The sequence below is a fragment of the Oenanthe melanoleuca genome, chromosome 1 (assembly GCF_029582105.1).
Source record: "Oenanthe melanoleuca isolate GR-GAL-2019-014 chromosome 1, OMel1.0, whole genome shotgun sequence".
Lineage (NCBI taxonomy): Eukaryota > Metazoa > Chordata > Aves > Passeriformes > Muscicapidae > Oenanthe > Oenanthe melanoleuca.
In genome coordinates, this window is record NC_079333.1 from 48863199 (window position 1) to 48876887 (window position 13689).

At 38.0% G+C, this 13689-nt stretch overlaps 1 protein-coding gene across 3 annotated transcripts in view; it reads right to left on the minus strand.

The window, feature by feature from the left end:
• Positions 1–13689, minus strand: part of DCLK1 (doublecortin like kinase 1) — a 224244-nt gene that overhangs the window by 107428 nt on the left and 103127 nt on the right. For all 3 annotated transcript variants that reach the window (XM_056497829.1, XM_056497838.1, XM_056497862.1), the window contains exon 4: positions 9215–9314. In XM_056497829.1, the coding sequence (XP_056353804.1) occupies positions 9215–9314 (100 nt within the window). The remainder of the gene's footprint in view (positions 1–9214; positions 9315–13689) is intronic.

The following is a 13689-nucleotide window of genomic DNA, read 5'->3' on the forward strand; positions in this document are numbered from 1 at the left end:
CTCAAAATCAGTATAATTTTTGCAAATGTGACTACATGACTATTTCCTTGCTAATTTTGGTACAGACATCTTTACTAAGCAATTCTTTTTAGGCTTTCCATTTTCTGCCAGTTGAACTTTGGACTGTTACCAATATATTTTGTACAGATGCAAACCTAAGACAGCTTTTGGCTTGCTTTTAGATTGAAATTCCAAACCTCCTCCAATGTTCAAGTCTCCAAACTCTTAAGTCTAATCAACTTCACTGACTAATTCTTTTGAATTTTCAAATTTCTCCCTCTTAATGTAATAAAATGTTTAATTATTGGACCAGTTTAGTTTTCTGGTCAACATAAATGAAATCAATATATGATTACAAAATCTAATCTTCTTCCTAAGACAGCTTTTTTTGTATTATTGTTATTTTTAACAGCAGTAAATCTAAATAAATAAATGTTTCCAGTTAGCACTAGTAGCATTTTGCCTGTAATATGGATCTAGGAAGTATAATGCACCTCATAATATGCTAGAATTTCTCTGACTGCTAAGAGCTATCTGTCTGTGTGCAGTCTGAGCTATGATCCCAGAAGACTTCCACCAGAATCTCAGGAGAGAGGTACTCCCCAAAGTGATTTTTTAAAAAGTATCTTGTTTTCTTTATGCAGGTTTGTCCTTATTATTAAGTGCTTAAGTTGATTTCAAGCATTTACTTGCTCCAAAAGTTAGGCTCCCTGTTGTATATTTCCCATGGTTTCCCAATTTATATTTTTAAGCAGAAAAGAATATGGCCTACATTATAACCCTGCAGGATACAGCAATGAATACAGTAAATAAAATATAAATCTATTTCATTTTCTGTAGTTACTTATTCTGCCAACATCAATATGTGCTTGCAGAACAGAAAGAGCATGTACAGTTTAAGACAGAAAGAGTTTGCATAAAGTTTCATCAAATTTTTTCTCTTCTGGGATTTTTTTTTTCCTGAATATAGTGTCCTCATCAGAAACTGCCTTACTCTGTAAGTTGCTTTTTTTTTTTTTTTTTTTTGCCACACAAGCTAAGCAGTTCTAAGTAGCTGAGAAAAAATTTATCTTTTCTGTTCCAGAGTAAGTGAAAAGACTAAGCAACTTAATTTTTTTGTCCTTTAACCACTCTCCACTCCATTAGGACTAATTAGCAAACTTCTACAAACTTTCCTTGGGCCAGATCCTTCATTTGAAAGAATAAAATCTCATGTCAGCACCTTTTTTGCTTTAATAAATTTTAAGTTCCCTAGAAGATTTTCTTTCAGAAGGAAAAAAATAAACAACACCAGGGTTACAATTCCACTAGAACAAAACTTTAAGAAGCTCTGACTGAAGAATAAAAGAAGTCAAATCAGAGCTCCATGACCTACCACCTACGGGTGTTCAATTCCATGGCAACATGAGAATTCCTAAAGATTACTCAGCCTTATATTACTTTACCTATATTATTAGCATCCAGCTCTCCAGAGCTATGCTCTGAAAAAAGTTTATTTGGTGAGTGTTCATAGAAGCAACCTGAGCTGTCAGGTAAGACTTTTGAGGTTTACAACAGGAAATTTCTGTAGGCTGCATTTTGACAATAACAGCAGCAAAGCACACACTGTGAGCAGCCCATTTTGCAGCACAGACCAACACAGCCATTATTCAGAACTCTTCTACTGGCCTTTATAACTGTCTGTATGTACACCACCTCAATGAATATGTATGACCATATAAATATGAATATCTAGCACTGGTGTATCCACTTTCTGAATTTATCGCTTTGAAATATTTTCCAGGTTGTGTTTGATTCTCTCTCAGCTGCTGTGCTGACGTTTATGTTTGATAAGACTTTAAAAGAAGGATTTAAAAGAGTTTTAAGGATGAAGACATTTTCCTCATATGCCTTCAGAACGTTTTTGCTTTCTAAAAGCTAAGTAACTCCGGATTTTGAATAATTATGCTCTCTCCAAAATATTTTTGCTGGTACAAATGCATCTGGACAGCTCTGGCACTCAAAAAAGGGTGCACATACTTATTCAAGACATGACAAAACTCCAGGTACATGGCCTGCATCTCTAATGAAAAGCAGAGAATTCAAGTGGTCAATTTAGCAAGTCAGTCCAATTTTACTGCTGGTGAGCCTCATCTCCATACAAATCTCTGGTACAACCATGCCACCCAACAAACAGGCAGGTCTCCAGGGCACATCCTAATGCACTTCAGCAGCTGGCACAGTTTGCTCAGGTTCATCAGGCTGGATGATGAAGCACTGATGCCACAAGGACTGTTCATCTCAAAGCTGTGCATACAAACTTGCAATGGAACTATGTTGCTCCCCCAAAGGATCTTCTGTAACAGAACAACATTCAGAAATGGATCAGATTCTAATAGTTCCCAGAATTATAAAGTATCTGCAAACTGTGAAAAGTACAAATGTACTGGCCAAGATTACCAACACTGTTTGCTCCATTTTACCTGACTAATTAACAAGACAAGAAAAGCACAAAGATAAACATATGGAAAAGGTAATTTCTAAACATCTCTTATATGAAAGCTCTATGCTCTTCACCAGACTACTCAACAAAATAGGTGGAGGAAGTTATGATATACAGGTACTATCTTCTACTTCCATCATCGCTAGAACTGGAAAAGTAAAATAAGAATCTCTCTAAAAAAGAACTGAAAGTAAGCTGCTATTTTGGAAGCTACCATCTTCTGAGGATCAGACTGAACACACAAGCTCATAACTGATCCTGTGACCTCAAATGGAATATTAAACAAACTGGAATATCATCAAAGGCTGCAAAATAAAAAACTTCCATAGCAAAAGAATAGGTATGAGACAGTCAAAATAAGAGCTTGAGTCCCAAGATCTACCCTATTGTATCAAATTTCTGTGTTTATTCCCCAGAACTGAAAATTTGTTTAGAAAGGGGTCATAAACATTGTAATTGCACTTTCTGCATTTGTATATACAACTGATATGTTCACAGTTTGAGAAAATAGTGCAAAATATTCTGTAGGAAAAATGTTCTCCTGGATCACCTGATTTATCTAAATATTCAAGAAGTTACAAGAAAAAATGAAAATGAAAGAGCAAAAATGTCAAGCTATTGAAAACCAATAAATATTCAGTCTACTCTCTTATTTACTATTTAATAACACTAGCAGTTATGATTAAATTCCCTTGTACATTAGATAAGTGTACTGACAATGTTTAATAACAATTTCTCTTTTCTTCAAAATAAGCTGAAGTTTTACAAATTCCCAACATACATACAGTCCATTCTATGTAAATATTATTGAGGAAAACCTTGATATTTTTGGGCACAGTTTTTAGCACTTTTGTACCCAAAATCAGCTTTACCTCTGAAAAAGGTTAAAGGAATATGCACATCATATTATGCTCATTATGCTCATTACACAAATGAAACAGGAATTTCCACTAGTTCTAGTTTATTGGATAGCATTTCATTCATGCTATTTTTAACAGACATCAGGGGAAGCAAACACTGCAGAAAACATATTGAAGAACACTTGGTTCAGTGAGCAGAATGAATTAGCATTAACTGCAGTTTTACAGTTTGGCCAGTTTCAATGGCTGTTTTGTAAGCTATAAGTGACCACAATTTTTCCTGGCTATACACACAGGCAACTTCTTCACTGCAACATGGATGAAAAGTGATAACTGTGCAAATATACATGCATTTCAGTGTAAATCTGGACTGGAAAGCACATATGTCACCTTCTTGAAAGACCTAACATCCCTTATTCATGTCTATAAATCTGCCAGATGTGGGGGAAGCAAAGCTTTTATGATTTAAGTGGCCAAGCTTTCTCCTCTAGAGATGGTTAGGCAGAAAGTTGAGAAAGAAGCAATGTCTGAAGTAAGCACACCTGTGAGACACAAAAGCAAATTTGCAGACAACAGATAAAGAAGTGGGCTTTTATAATCAAGAGCCCACCCATAACAAGGACATACATTAAAATAGAAATGCTGCACAGAATAAAGCTGCAGTTCTGTGAATGCATTTCTCATGTGAGCGGCTCATTTGACTGGGGCGTTACTACAGATTTTATTTAATGAACGCCACATGATATTATATTAACAGCCACCTGACGATCACACTAACAGCCTGCTCTGAGCATTTAACTGCAGATCAGCATCCTCCTTTCAGGAGTTTAACACAACAGAAGTGAGTCACTCACACACTGCCATACAGCCAAGCACTTCCAGGCAGCCAGAGCTGGGCTGGGTGCACAGACTTAGGGAGGGAGCTACTTCCAGAACAGCTGGGCACAGGTCCTCTCAGTGAGTTTTGGGGAAAGCTGTGGAATGTCCCACTGCTGGATAAAAGAGATACTCTGTCAATGCACTAATTGTGAGGAAGGGAATGAGAATAAGCCAAATAGGAGGGAGCTGAGGGTACTGTGCAACTGTCTATGGCACTAAGAGAGGGTGGAGATGAAAATGAAGGTCTTGGAGTAGGAAGATCAAGGGGGTATTGGATGCAAAGCCATTGGAAAAACAACTTCTTTCCTTCTTCCCTTTCTGAACCATTCAGTCAGAGCCTGGCCTCTCCTGCCTTAGTTTGTTTCTTCCTCATATACAGAATATCTGTTTCCAAGGCCCAGCAGCTGTTGACATTTGAAAATATCACACTGCAGTGGAACACTTTATATTTATGCCTCTGCTGAAAGCAAAGTTGTATCTCAAAGTCTCAAGAACCCACCATTACTCTCCAACTGCCAAAGCACGAGTTTTTGATGAGGGCAGAGTAAGTCAGCCAGCATGCTCTCCACTCCTAAGTCCAGCCAAAAGCTGCTTAACACATCAGTCTCTGTCCTATAAATCAGGGTAGATGAGGACTATAACCAATTTCCCCTTCCTGCCTCTTTTAGGAAGGGGAGATTAATGAAGGTTGCAGGAACATGACAGCTATTAGGAGGGATAAACACAATACCCCTGACCTCAGGCACAGTTACTGGATCAGATGGGTGTGCACGCCTCCATCCACACACACGTGTGTGCAGACACCACAGCACTCAGATTTTCCCGGCAAGTTCTCTGCTGCTGGCAAGATGAAGCAGTAACACTGCTGGCACAGAGATGCTGAGCTGAGGAGTAACACAGGCCAGCAAAGTCAAAGTGAAATTAGGTTTCAAAGTTCCAATCTTAATTTTCCCCTAAAACAGTCATTCTCCTCATTGTTTCCATAACAGTAATATGTGCTCTTGACAAGCAATCTGCAGTTGTTTTCACATCCAGACATTCTATATTGATTACTCTCTGCTTGGAGGCAGAGACACTGGCTTTGGCCAGCTGAGATTGCAGCTTTTGTACATGATGCACCTCAGTACGTGATGAAGTCTGCCATACTCTCTGTGAAACTCTCAAGGTTCCAAAGCACTCAGAAAACATTAAGAGAACATAAAAAATAATTTACTTTAAAAAAAAATTAAGTAAGATACTGCCAGCTTCAAAACTTTATAATTTTAAAGTGCTGAGAAAGAAGTATCTGTATAAGCAATGGAGATGTTCTGAATTAGGGCAAATCTCATGAGTTACTCACATTGCAAAATCCTATTTAGGTGCCTAAATAATAGCTGATTGCAAATATTTTTGTGAGAGTGGCCCTTAAACCTTTATCTTTGCCAACACACAGCTAAGGGCTATTGAAAGGCATCCTCTGACCTCTTCTTTGAAAACTGAACAACCATCAGTTAAAGAAAACCTGGGATTTCTGGGAAAGTTTCCAAAACTGCAAGCTAACAATGCCTGAAGCAGTCACTGCCATACTCTACACTGAGGAATTTTTCTTCTTACAAGCTGCTGTAATGTGTGCTTCATTCATGTAATGCTTTTGTGCTTACATAGCCCATAAAAACTTTCTATGAAAATAGCATCACCACTGATCTTTGACAAACAAGGAGTGTTTACTTCTTACTTTTACGGTCACTCACATACATCCTTGTGTCCCATCTGCAGCTCTCATGATGGAAGTGTGTGTGGCTATTGTATCTATTGATCATGTCAGATATAGAGATGACTGCTAGGAATTATGATGGGGATGGTGCCTATTGTTTCTGCATTTCATGCAATAAATAGTATGTTTAGCATGAAAACCGTCTGTACATCCAGTCAGGGAAGAAACTGCAATGTATAGTGAGGACTGCTTTTTTTTTTTCTCTTTGACATATCCCTAATTAACTGACTTTTCTTAGCTGACTGCCAAAGGGGATATGCAATTCCTCTTTCTGAAAGACATAAAACAGAGAAGGGAGATGATATAAAGAAGGAACACACACCCTCATTCAAGGGCAGGTTTGAGCCTCAAGTCAAAGCAAAGCTAACTTAATTGTTCAGCCTAAAGAAAAGAAAATTGATGAGCCTACAGATTTTTTCAAAGAAAAGGGAATCATCAGTTTCCCATGGTAAAAGATAAAAAAAGTAGTAAAGGATTTAATTTATAGCAAGAGAATCTGGGGAAGATAGCTGTGAAACAGTAAGAAGAGCTTACCACTGGCACAGGACGTCTTGGGAGGATACAGATTCTTCCTCATCACAGGCTTTAAAGGGTCTTGTTAGACAAGTATGCCAGAAATTGTATGTGGAATGTTAGTCCCACACTTAGATGGGGAGATTGATTTGCTGACTTCTAGACTGGTTTTTCTAAATTTCTGATTCCATGGCTTTTAGAATGTGCTATCCAAAGGCTGGAGAAAGCCATGGGAGCAGGAGAAACGAAGGTGACTAGAAATAATGCAAACTGATGAGATTTTAGACCTTTCTGATAGGGCAGAATTAATCCTATTCTAAAAGCTTTTAAATCAACTTTTAAAACAAAATGTAGACAAGAACAGCTGTATCAGGCATACAGATGCCTTTAGAGAAACAAACTATACATTTCTGGAGCCTAATTCACATGAACTATCCGAAACATCCACTTTCAACTGAGTCAACGAAACACCTACCATCTACTTTGTCAGTAGGTCTAAGTTTTATTTGCTGGGAAAGATATCTCCTGGGAATGGCTCAGTCCCAGGCAATTAGCTCCATGCAGCTACCTAGTGTTAGCTGCAATGAATCCCAAGAGAGGTGACTGGCTTCCCAGCCCCCAGCTCTGCCTCTTGCTCACCTCTAGTACCAGTTCTGCAATGTTCTTAGATTAACTATGAGGAACCACAGACACACACTGTGATCACACAAACTTCTTTTGCCAAGCAAAACAAGTTAAAAGCTCGTTTTTAAAATAAATTATTTTCTCTCCAACTCTTGCTCCTGCTCAGAGAAGGCTGAATAGATGCATATCAGCTGGTACATACATCAGTATTATTGGCAAACAACCTAAACAAGTTTTCTGACACCAAACCTCCTGAAAAAAAGAGAGCAGAGTTGATGCACACTTCTCAAAGGAATTAGAGATAGTCTGAAATCTGATTTTCTCCCCTTTCTTCACTCCTGCAGTAAAACATGGTCAATGTTCATGTATCTTTAGCTGATGGAAGAGCAAACACTACAACAAATAGCTAAAGGTGTCTTTTCAGCATAGATTTTAAGGATTTTTCTTTTTTTAAGTTCAGTAAAAAAATGGTTTCAAGCACCAAAGTTTCAGAGCAAGATATTGCTTACTCAAAGAGATGCTGATATGTCAGACAAACAAAGACAAAACAGAGTCAGTCTGTACTTTGGCACTTAACCTCCAAAAACCAGCTACATACTTCCAAAAGGGATTTAGGTAAATCTGTTTTCAGCATCTTTGCTGGAAAAACTGCTGCAGGGTTCGCTGTGAGGAGAAACTGGGCAGCCACCAGTGTCAGCTTTCAGATGAGGGAAACAAGTGAATCCAGACTACACAACTGTCCAGGTCTCGTCTCCTTAAAGGCAAAGACCTCCATTCAGAGCACAAAGCCACCTGGGAAACTCCTTTGTTGGTCAAATGCCCCCCTCATCTTTCTAATTCCCATCCTAAAAACAGCTAAAGCTACTTTTTCACCATTAGTACATTTTGCCTTAGAATCAACTTTCATCAATTTCATTACTGCAATGAGCAGATCTGGCATTCTATTTTGATTTTTATTTCCATATTATAAGGTCCTCTAGAGGACTGCAGAAGGTGTTCTTGCTTCTGTCTGTGCCTGACACGAAATGTGGTTCCTGTGTCCAGAAGAAACCTCCTTTTTCAGAGTTATCCTGCAACTCACAGGGTCAGGTCTGTGCAAGTTGCTCCCTGCTGCTCCTACACAAGCTAATGGAGCCCTTGTCTGGATCTGGGAAAACCAAAAAGCCCTCCAGCTTCACAGGTTGGTCAGAAAAACACAATTACACCACCTTGAACTGTGAGAGTATAATTGCATCAAAAAACACGATGAAGTGGTGCAGCTAATGACTGTGAAGTGGTTACTGCATCTTCTCTGACTGGTTCTTCAGTAAAGTGCTCTTTTAGACCTTTGATAGTTTGAAAAAATATTAGAGATTTTGATACCAATGCATTACAAAGATACCATGGACTGAGAAAGAGTGTAGGAGCAAAAAACTTTTGCTATGTCTTTTTCTCTCACAAAAATAAATTCAATGTTGTTGGCAGCTTTGTTTGTTTGTTTGTTTGTTTAAATGCAAAAAGCCTATAGTTGGTTTTTTCTTCTTTTTCCTTACAACTTTCATTCCCAGGTCAGGAATATTCTTTGTAACAATAAAGAATCTGTATCTATATCTGAAAACAAAACATGTATCTTTCTTCCTTAGAGGATTACATACATTGATTTCATTATTGCATTAGTCAGCCTCTGAAAAACAGAGAACTCCCTGAATTTTCTCATATGCAGACTTTGTCTGCATTTGCTGATTACATTTATCTTCCATATCTAATTGCATCTTTTTTTCCTTTATCACATTACCTGTGAATCATTAACTAAATCTCAGTGGTAGGTACTGGGAACCTGAGAAAATGAATAAATTCAAAGCCAAAACAGAAAAAGACCTTACAAAAAAGGGAATTCCACCAAGCACAACTTTTCATATGATATATGAAATTCAAGCTGAAGTCAAGTTTTTGCTGCAATAGGAAGACAGCTTTATTGTTGTTTTGAATTCTCTTATTTTCAGTATTTTGAATTAAAATATTCCATTTCTGGAATCAATCCAAAGATACTGCTTTGGTTTAACTAGCACGATATGGAAATCTGCCCTCTACATCCATTGTAAACATTTAAAAAATACATCTTACCACTTTCATCCAGCAGGAAATCATCCTGGTAACGGAACTTTTCTGGTCCACATGCAATAAAAATGTCATCATCGCCAAAAAAATCCTGAAGGCACATCACCTGCAAAAAGGAAAGGAAGGCATTGTATCAGAATTGTAACAATAAACCCCTCTTTGTCTCCATCTGCATGAAAATTCTTCACTTTTAATGGAATCAACAGGGCTTCATCTCCAGATAAATTTCAAAGCTGTGCTCTGACCATCTGTTACAAGTGAGAAACACTTTTATGGGCACTGCAGGGAAAGATAAGACAAAAAGCCATAACTGTCAGATTTATTAGATGGTGCATCTATGGTATGAGGTAAAGCCTCCTGTTTGTGCACAAGGTACCATTCAGTAGCTAGTGGGTAATTAATTTGTTTTTCAGTTCACATCTCCATCATTTGGCTGCAATGAAACAAGGTTACAGCTTTGTATGCAGAATGAAATGCAGTTATTTCAGTAAAATCTCTCTGACAGGGAATCAAACTCACATGGGTGGACTAAGCCTCCTTCACAAAGTCTCCCTCTATGTCAGACTCAACATGAAGTTCTCTTGGAAGGCACCAAGCTGAACAGTCAAGTCAGATGAGCTGGGAATAATTCTTCTAGTAATACAATAATCTCTTTCTACTCCCATATATGAACAGTCAGGATTATATTGGTGTGCTTTCATGTCCCTACAGGAGATTTCAGAGACTTTACTGCAGCCTTTCAGTATCTAAAGAGGGCTTGGAAGAAAGTTGAGGACAGAGTTTTTAGTAGGGCTTGTTGCAATAGGACAAGGGATAATGGTTTTGAGTTAAAAGAGGGCAGATACAAGGAAGAAGTTTTTGCAATTAGGATACTAGAACACTGGAACAGGTTGCCCTGAGAGGGGGTAGATGTGCCATCCCTGGAATCATTCAAAGTCAAGCTCTGAGCAACCTGACTTACTTGAAGATGTCCCTGCTCATGGCAGGGATGTTGGAACTAGGTGAGCTTTAAGTCCCTTCCAACCTAAATCATTCTATTCTATGATTTCCTTACAACAGCTTTTACTTATTTTACAGCTGCTTAACAATTCAATCTTTCCAGTCATATGGAATCGTATTATACAAAGAATCAGTGACTTTTACCAAAAACTGACTTTGGACTTACTGATACAGCTTTGACAGATTTAAAAAACAAATTAGATGTCTATCTTTAAAATAACAAAAATACTTAATAAAGTCTGTTCTCACTTCTTATTTACAACAAGATTCTAAAAGAATAGGCTTGGTTAAGTATTTTTGTATCAAGTTTTGTTATTAAATAGTGCACTGAACAGGCTTATTTCACAAATAGAGTTTCAAGCCTACAATCTGCAAAGCAACACATAAACAGTCTCTTAAAATTGACAAAACACTTGAGAGTAGTCCAGCTCATCTAAACAAGCCCCCTCAGAAATAGCACTTAAAGTCTACAAAAACACAAGTGAAAGAATTACCTAAAGAGATTTTGACAGATTTTGGCATAAAAAGTACCCCCATCTATCTGAAGTAACTGGTATCTAGGGGTTATAAAATTCATATCATCCTTCCCAGAAACATGCCTGAAGGCTTTGGCATCCATAACAGTTCTGAGACTCTATAGCAGAAAAGTCATAAGGAAGAAAAACAGTGGTACATGTCATGACTTGCTTGTAGACTACTATTCTTAATTAAAACAAAGGCAAAACATTAGCAAATAACAAAAACCAGGACACTGAGAGAACAACAACTAGATTATATACCAAAAAAAGGACAAAGGTTCTCTCTAAATTATTTTTTCCTGCATTTTAAATTCAGATCCACCACAACCCTATTTCCATGACCACTGTCATCTTAACACTACACACTACCTGAACATCAACATCAAAAATGTAAATATTTGATAGAGCTTTTTACCATGTTCCTACTCAGTTTATGTTCTATTAGTGTATCAGCCACAGCAACCTTTAAATAAACTCATTTACTTCCCATCTTTCTTTTTGGTCCACAAGACATATCCTGCCTATCTTCCCACCCCACACTCCCACCAAACTTCAAACATCTTTTCCCTTCAGTCAAGTTCCTCTGAAATTGCCACCTCTCCCACTGCATGTACAAAACTACTAATTTGCAGAATAACATTAAAAATCCTGTGATTTCCTTTTTGCTTCTCGAGTTTGACACACTTCTGGGGAGTGATAACTTTTACATTTGTCTTTATACCAAGCAGAGTATACCAGCAATAAGCAACTCTAAGCACAAAGATGAGCTATTTTGACAACATGAGTACAAATTAAATTCATATTTGAGACAAAAAAATAAATAAATATGGATTTAATAAAATTCAAAAAGGCTTGGCTCTGCTCAGTTAAGAGGGTTTCTTTCAAGCCTAAATAACACATTAAAATTCATGTATCAACACTTAACCAGGCTCAACTACACAAATTTTTAAAACATCTCAGGTTCAATCAGTGCAGTTTAAATGCAAATAAGAAAGAAAATAGGATTAACACACAAAAAAATAATATGTGCTTAGATATCTTTGGGTTTCATCAAACTTTACACTTTAAATTATAAAGTGTTCTTATGCTTGCCTCTTTTCTCCTTGCCCTCAGTTTCATACTCTGTATATAAAATTACAGCTTTTCTTGCCTCCTGAAATTTTAATAATTTTGGAATTATATTTCTAGCTCCTAGAAAGGAGAGATCACAATTTCCTTTCGTATCCATCTTCTTCCAGAGTAACTTCTCTTAAGGTTTCCAGTACCTTTATTGTATTACTATTGGAAGCCCTGAGATGTCCTTCAGTGCATTTTCTATCCCCATCCTTTCTGTCTCAGCATCCCAGGCCCTCTCTGTAAGTTCACACTCCTCAGCAGTTAAATTAAAAAGCATCTGACACACACACAGCACCCTCTTCCAGGCTTGTTGGAGAGAAATCTGCAAACACTTTCTATTCACACCCAGTCTTCAGCTAAGGAACAGGACCTGGTTTTTATTACCCATTTTCACCTTTGGAGAACACAGCTCCTAAAAAGTTACAGTTTAGAAGATCAAGAATTTTTATCACCTAAGCTGGACCACATGAGTGTTTTAGAGTCAGTTTTTAAATCAGCAAATTACAAAAGCCTCCCTTGAACCCTTCTGTTGTTTTCAAGGCACAGAATCCATCTTCTTTTTTACAAATAAGGTTTTATTTCTCACAGAGGGGAAAACAAAGCCAATGCAGGAGCAGTCAAAAGTACACCTTAAATAAAAAGAAAATGAAAAAAATATTGTCTGCCACACACATGGTACTAAATAGTCTGTGACTCTTTAACAAAAACCTTTCTGGTAAAGATGTTATTTAACATTAATGGTGTCTCTCTTACACTTTGTAAGGGGACAAACAAATAACAGTAGCATTAGCAGAGGCCAGGGAGTGCTTGGGAGAACAAGCAGCAGAAAAGAAAATCTATCACTAGTACAGGTTTTGGTTATAGGCAAGTCACATAAATAAAACTGGCTGACCTGGCCATAACCATCATAAAAAGAGGAGGCAGAAGAATTTGTCTTGAGTAAGTTGTACACAGTGAACCCTGGATTCTTCTCAAATCATCATTGCCCTAGAAAACAACTCAAGACACCCACGTGCCCTTCCAGTGGGACACACAGGTGTCTACCTAGGAAGACCCACAAATTATTATGTTCCTCAGTAGCTGCTACTCTGCTTTGGCCCTCCAGTAAAAGCACCACAGCAGCTGTGTCCCCAGGAGGGACCAGGGGGACCTGGATGGGCCAGGCACCCACAAAGCAGATCAGTGGAGCTGTCCCAGAAGGAGAACATGGAGCAAGAGCAGCAAACTTCTCTTCCAGCCCAACCTCAGGACTGGCTTTGCACCACATACACTACACACTATGGGCATTTTGAAAAATTACCTTCACTTTTCCTTCGTAGTTTAAAAAGGCAAGCATTTGGAACTAATGAGAAATCCCCTACCATGGGGCCTTTTGCTTTGACTGGCCTGAAACATGAAAGTTCATTTCTTTGGACATGGTGCCCTTGTTATGGAGACCCTTCTTGTACAAAAAAAACCATCAGAAATTATGCAAAACCATCAGAAATTATGCTTCACATTGAGGAGTGCAGATGGCCCAAGAATAGCAGCTTGTAGAGCCAATAACTGGTTCTATTCTCTCACCACAAGTAAGGAGGGGCAGTCAGAAGTGGTTTGGAGGAGGTGCAGAGGGAGGGAGAGAGGGAAAGGAGAACATAGAGGAAAATGAGGGAGAGGCAAGGGGAAGAGAGGGAGAGAAAGAAGAGGGAGGAAATCAAGGAGAGAGGGATGGAAAGAATGATTGGATCCTTTCACTAAAAGCATGAGATGAAAGTTACAGATGTAATCCTCTTTTATAACTGCTGTATTCAGGGACCTTTTAAATTCACATTTAAAAACACATCCACAAAAAAAATCTGCATATCAGCC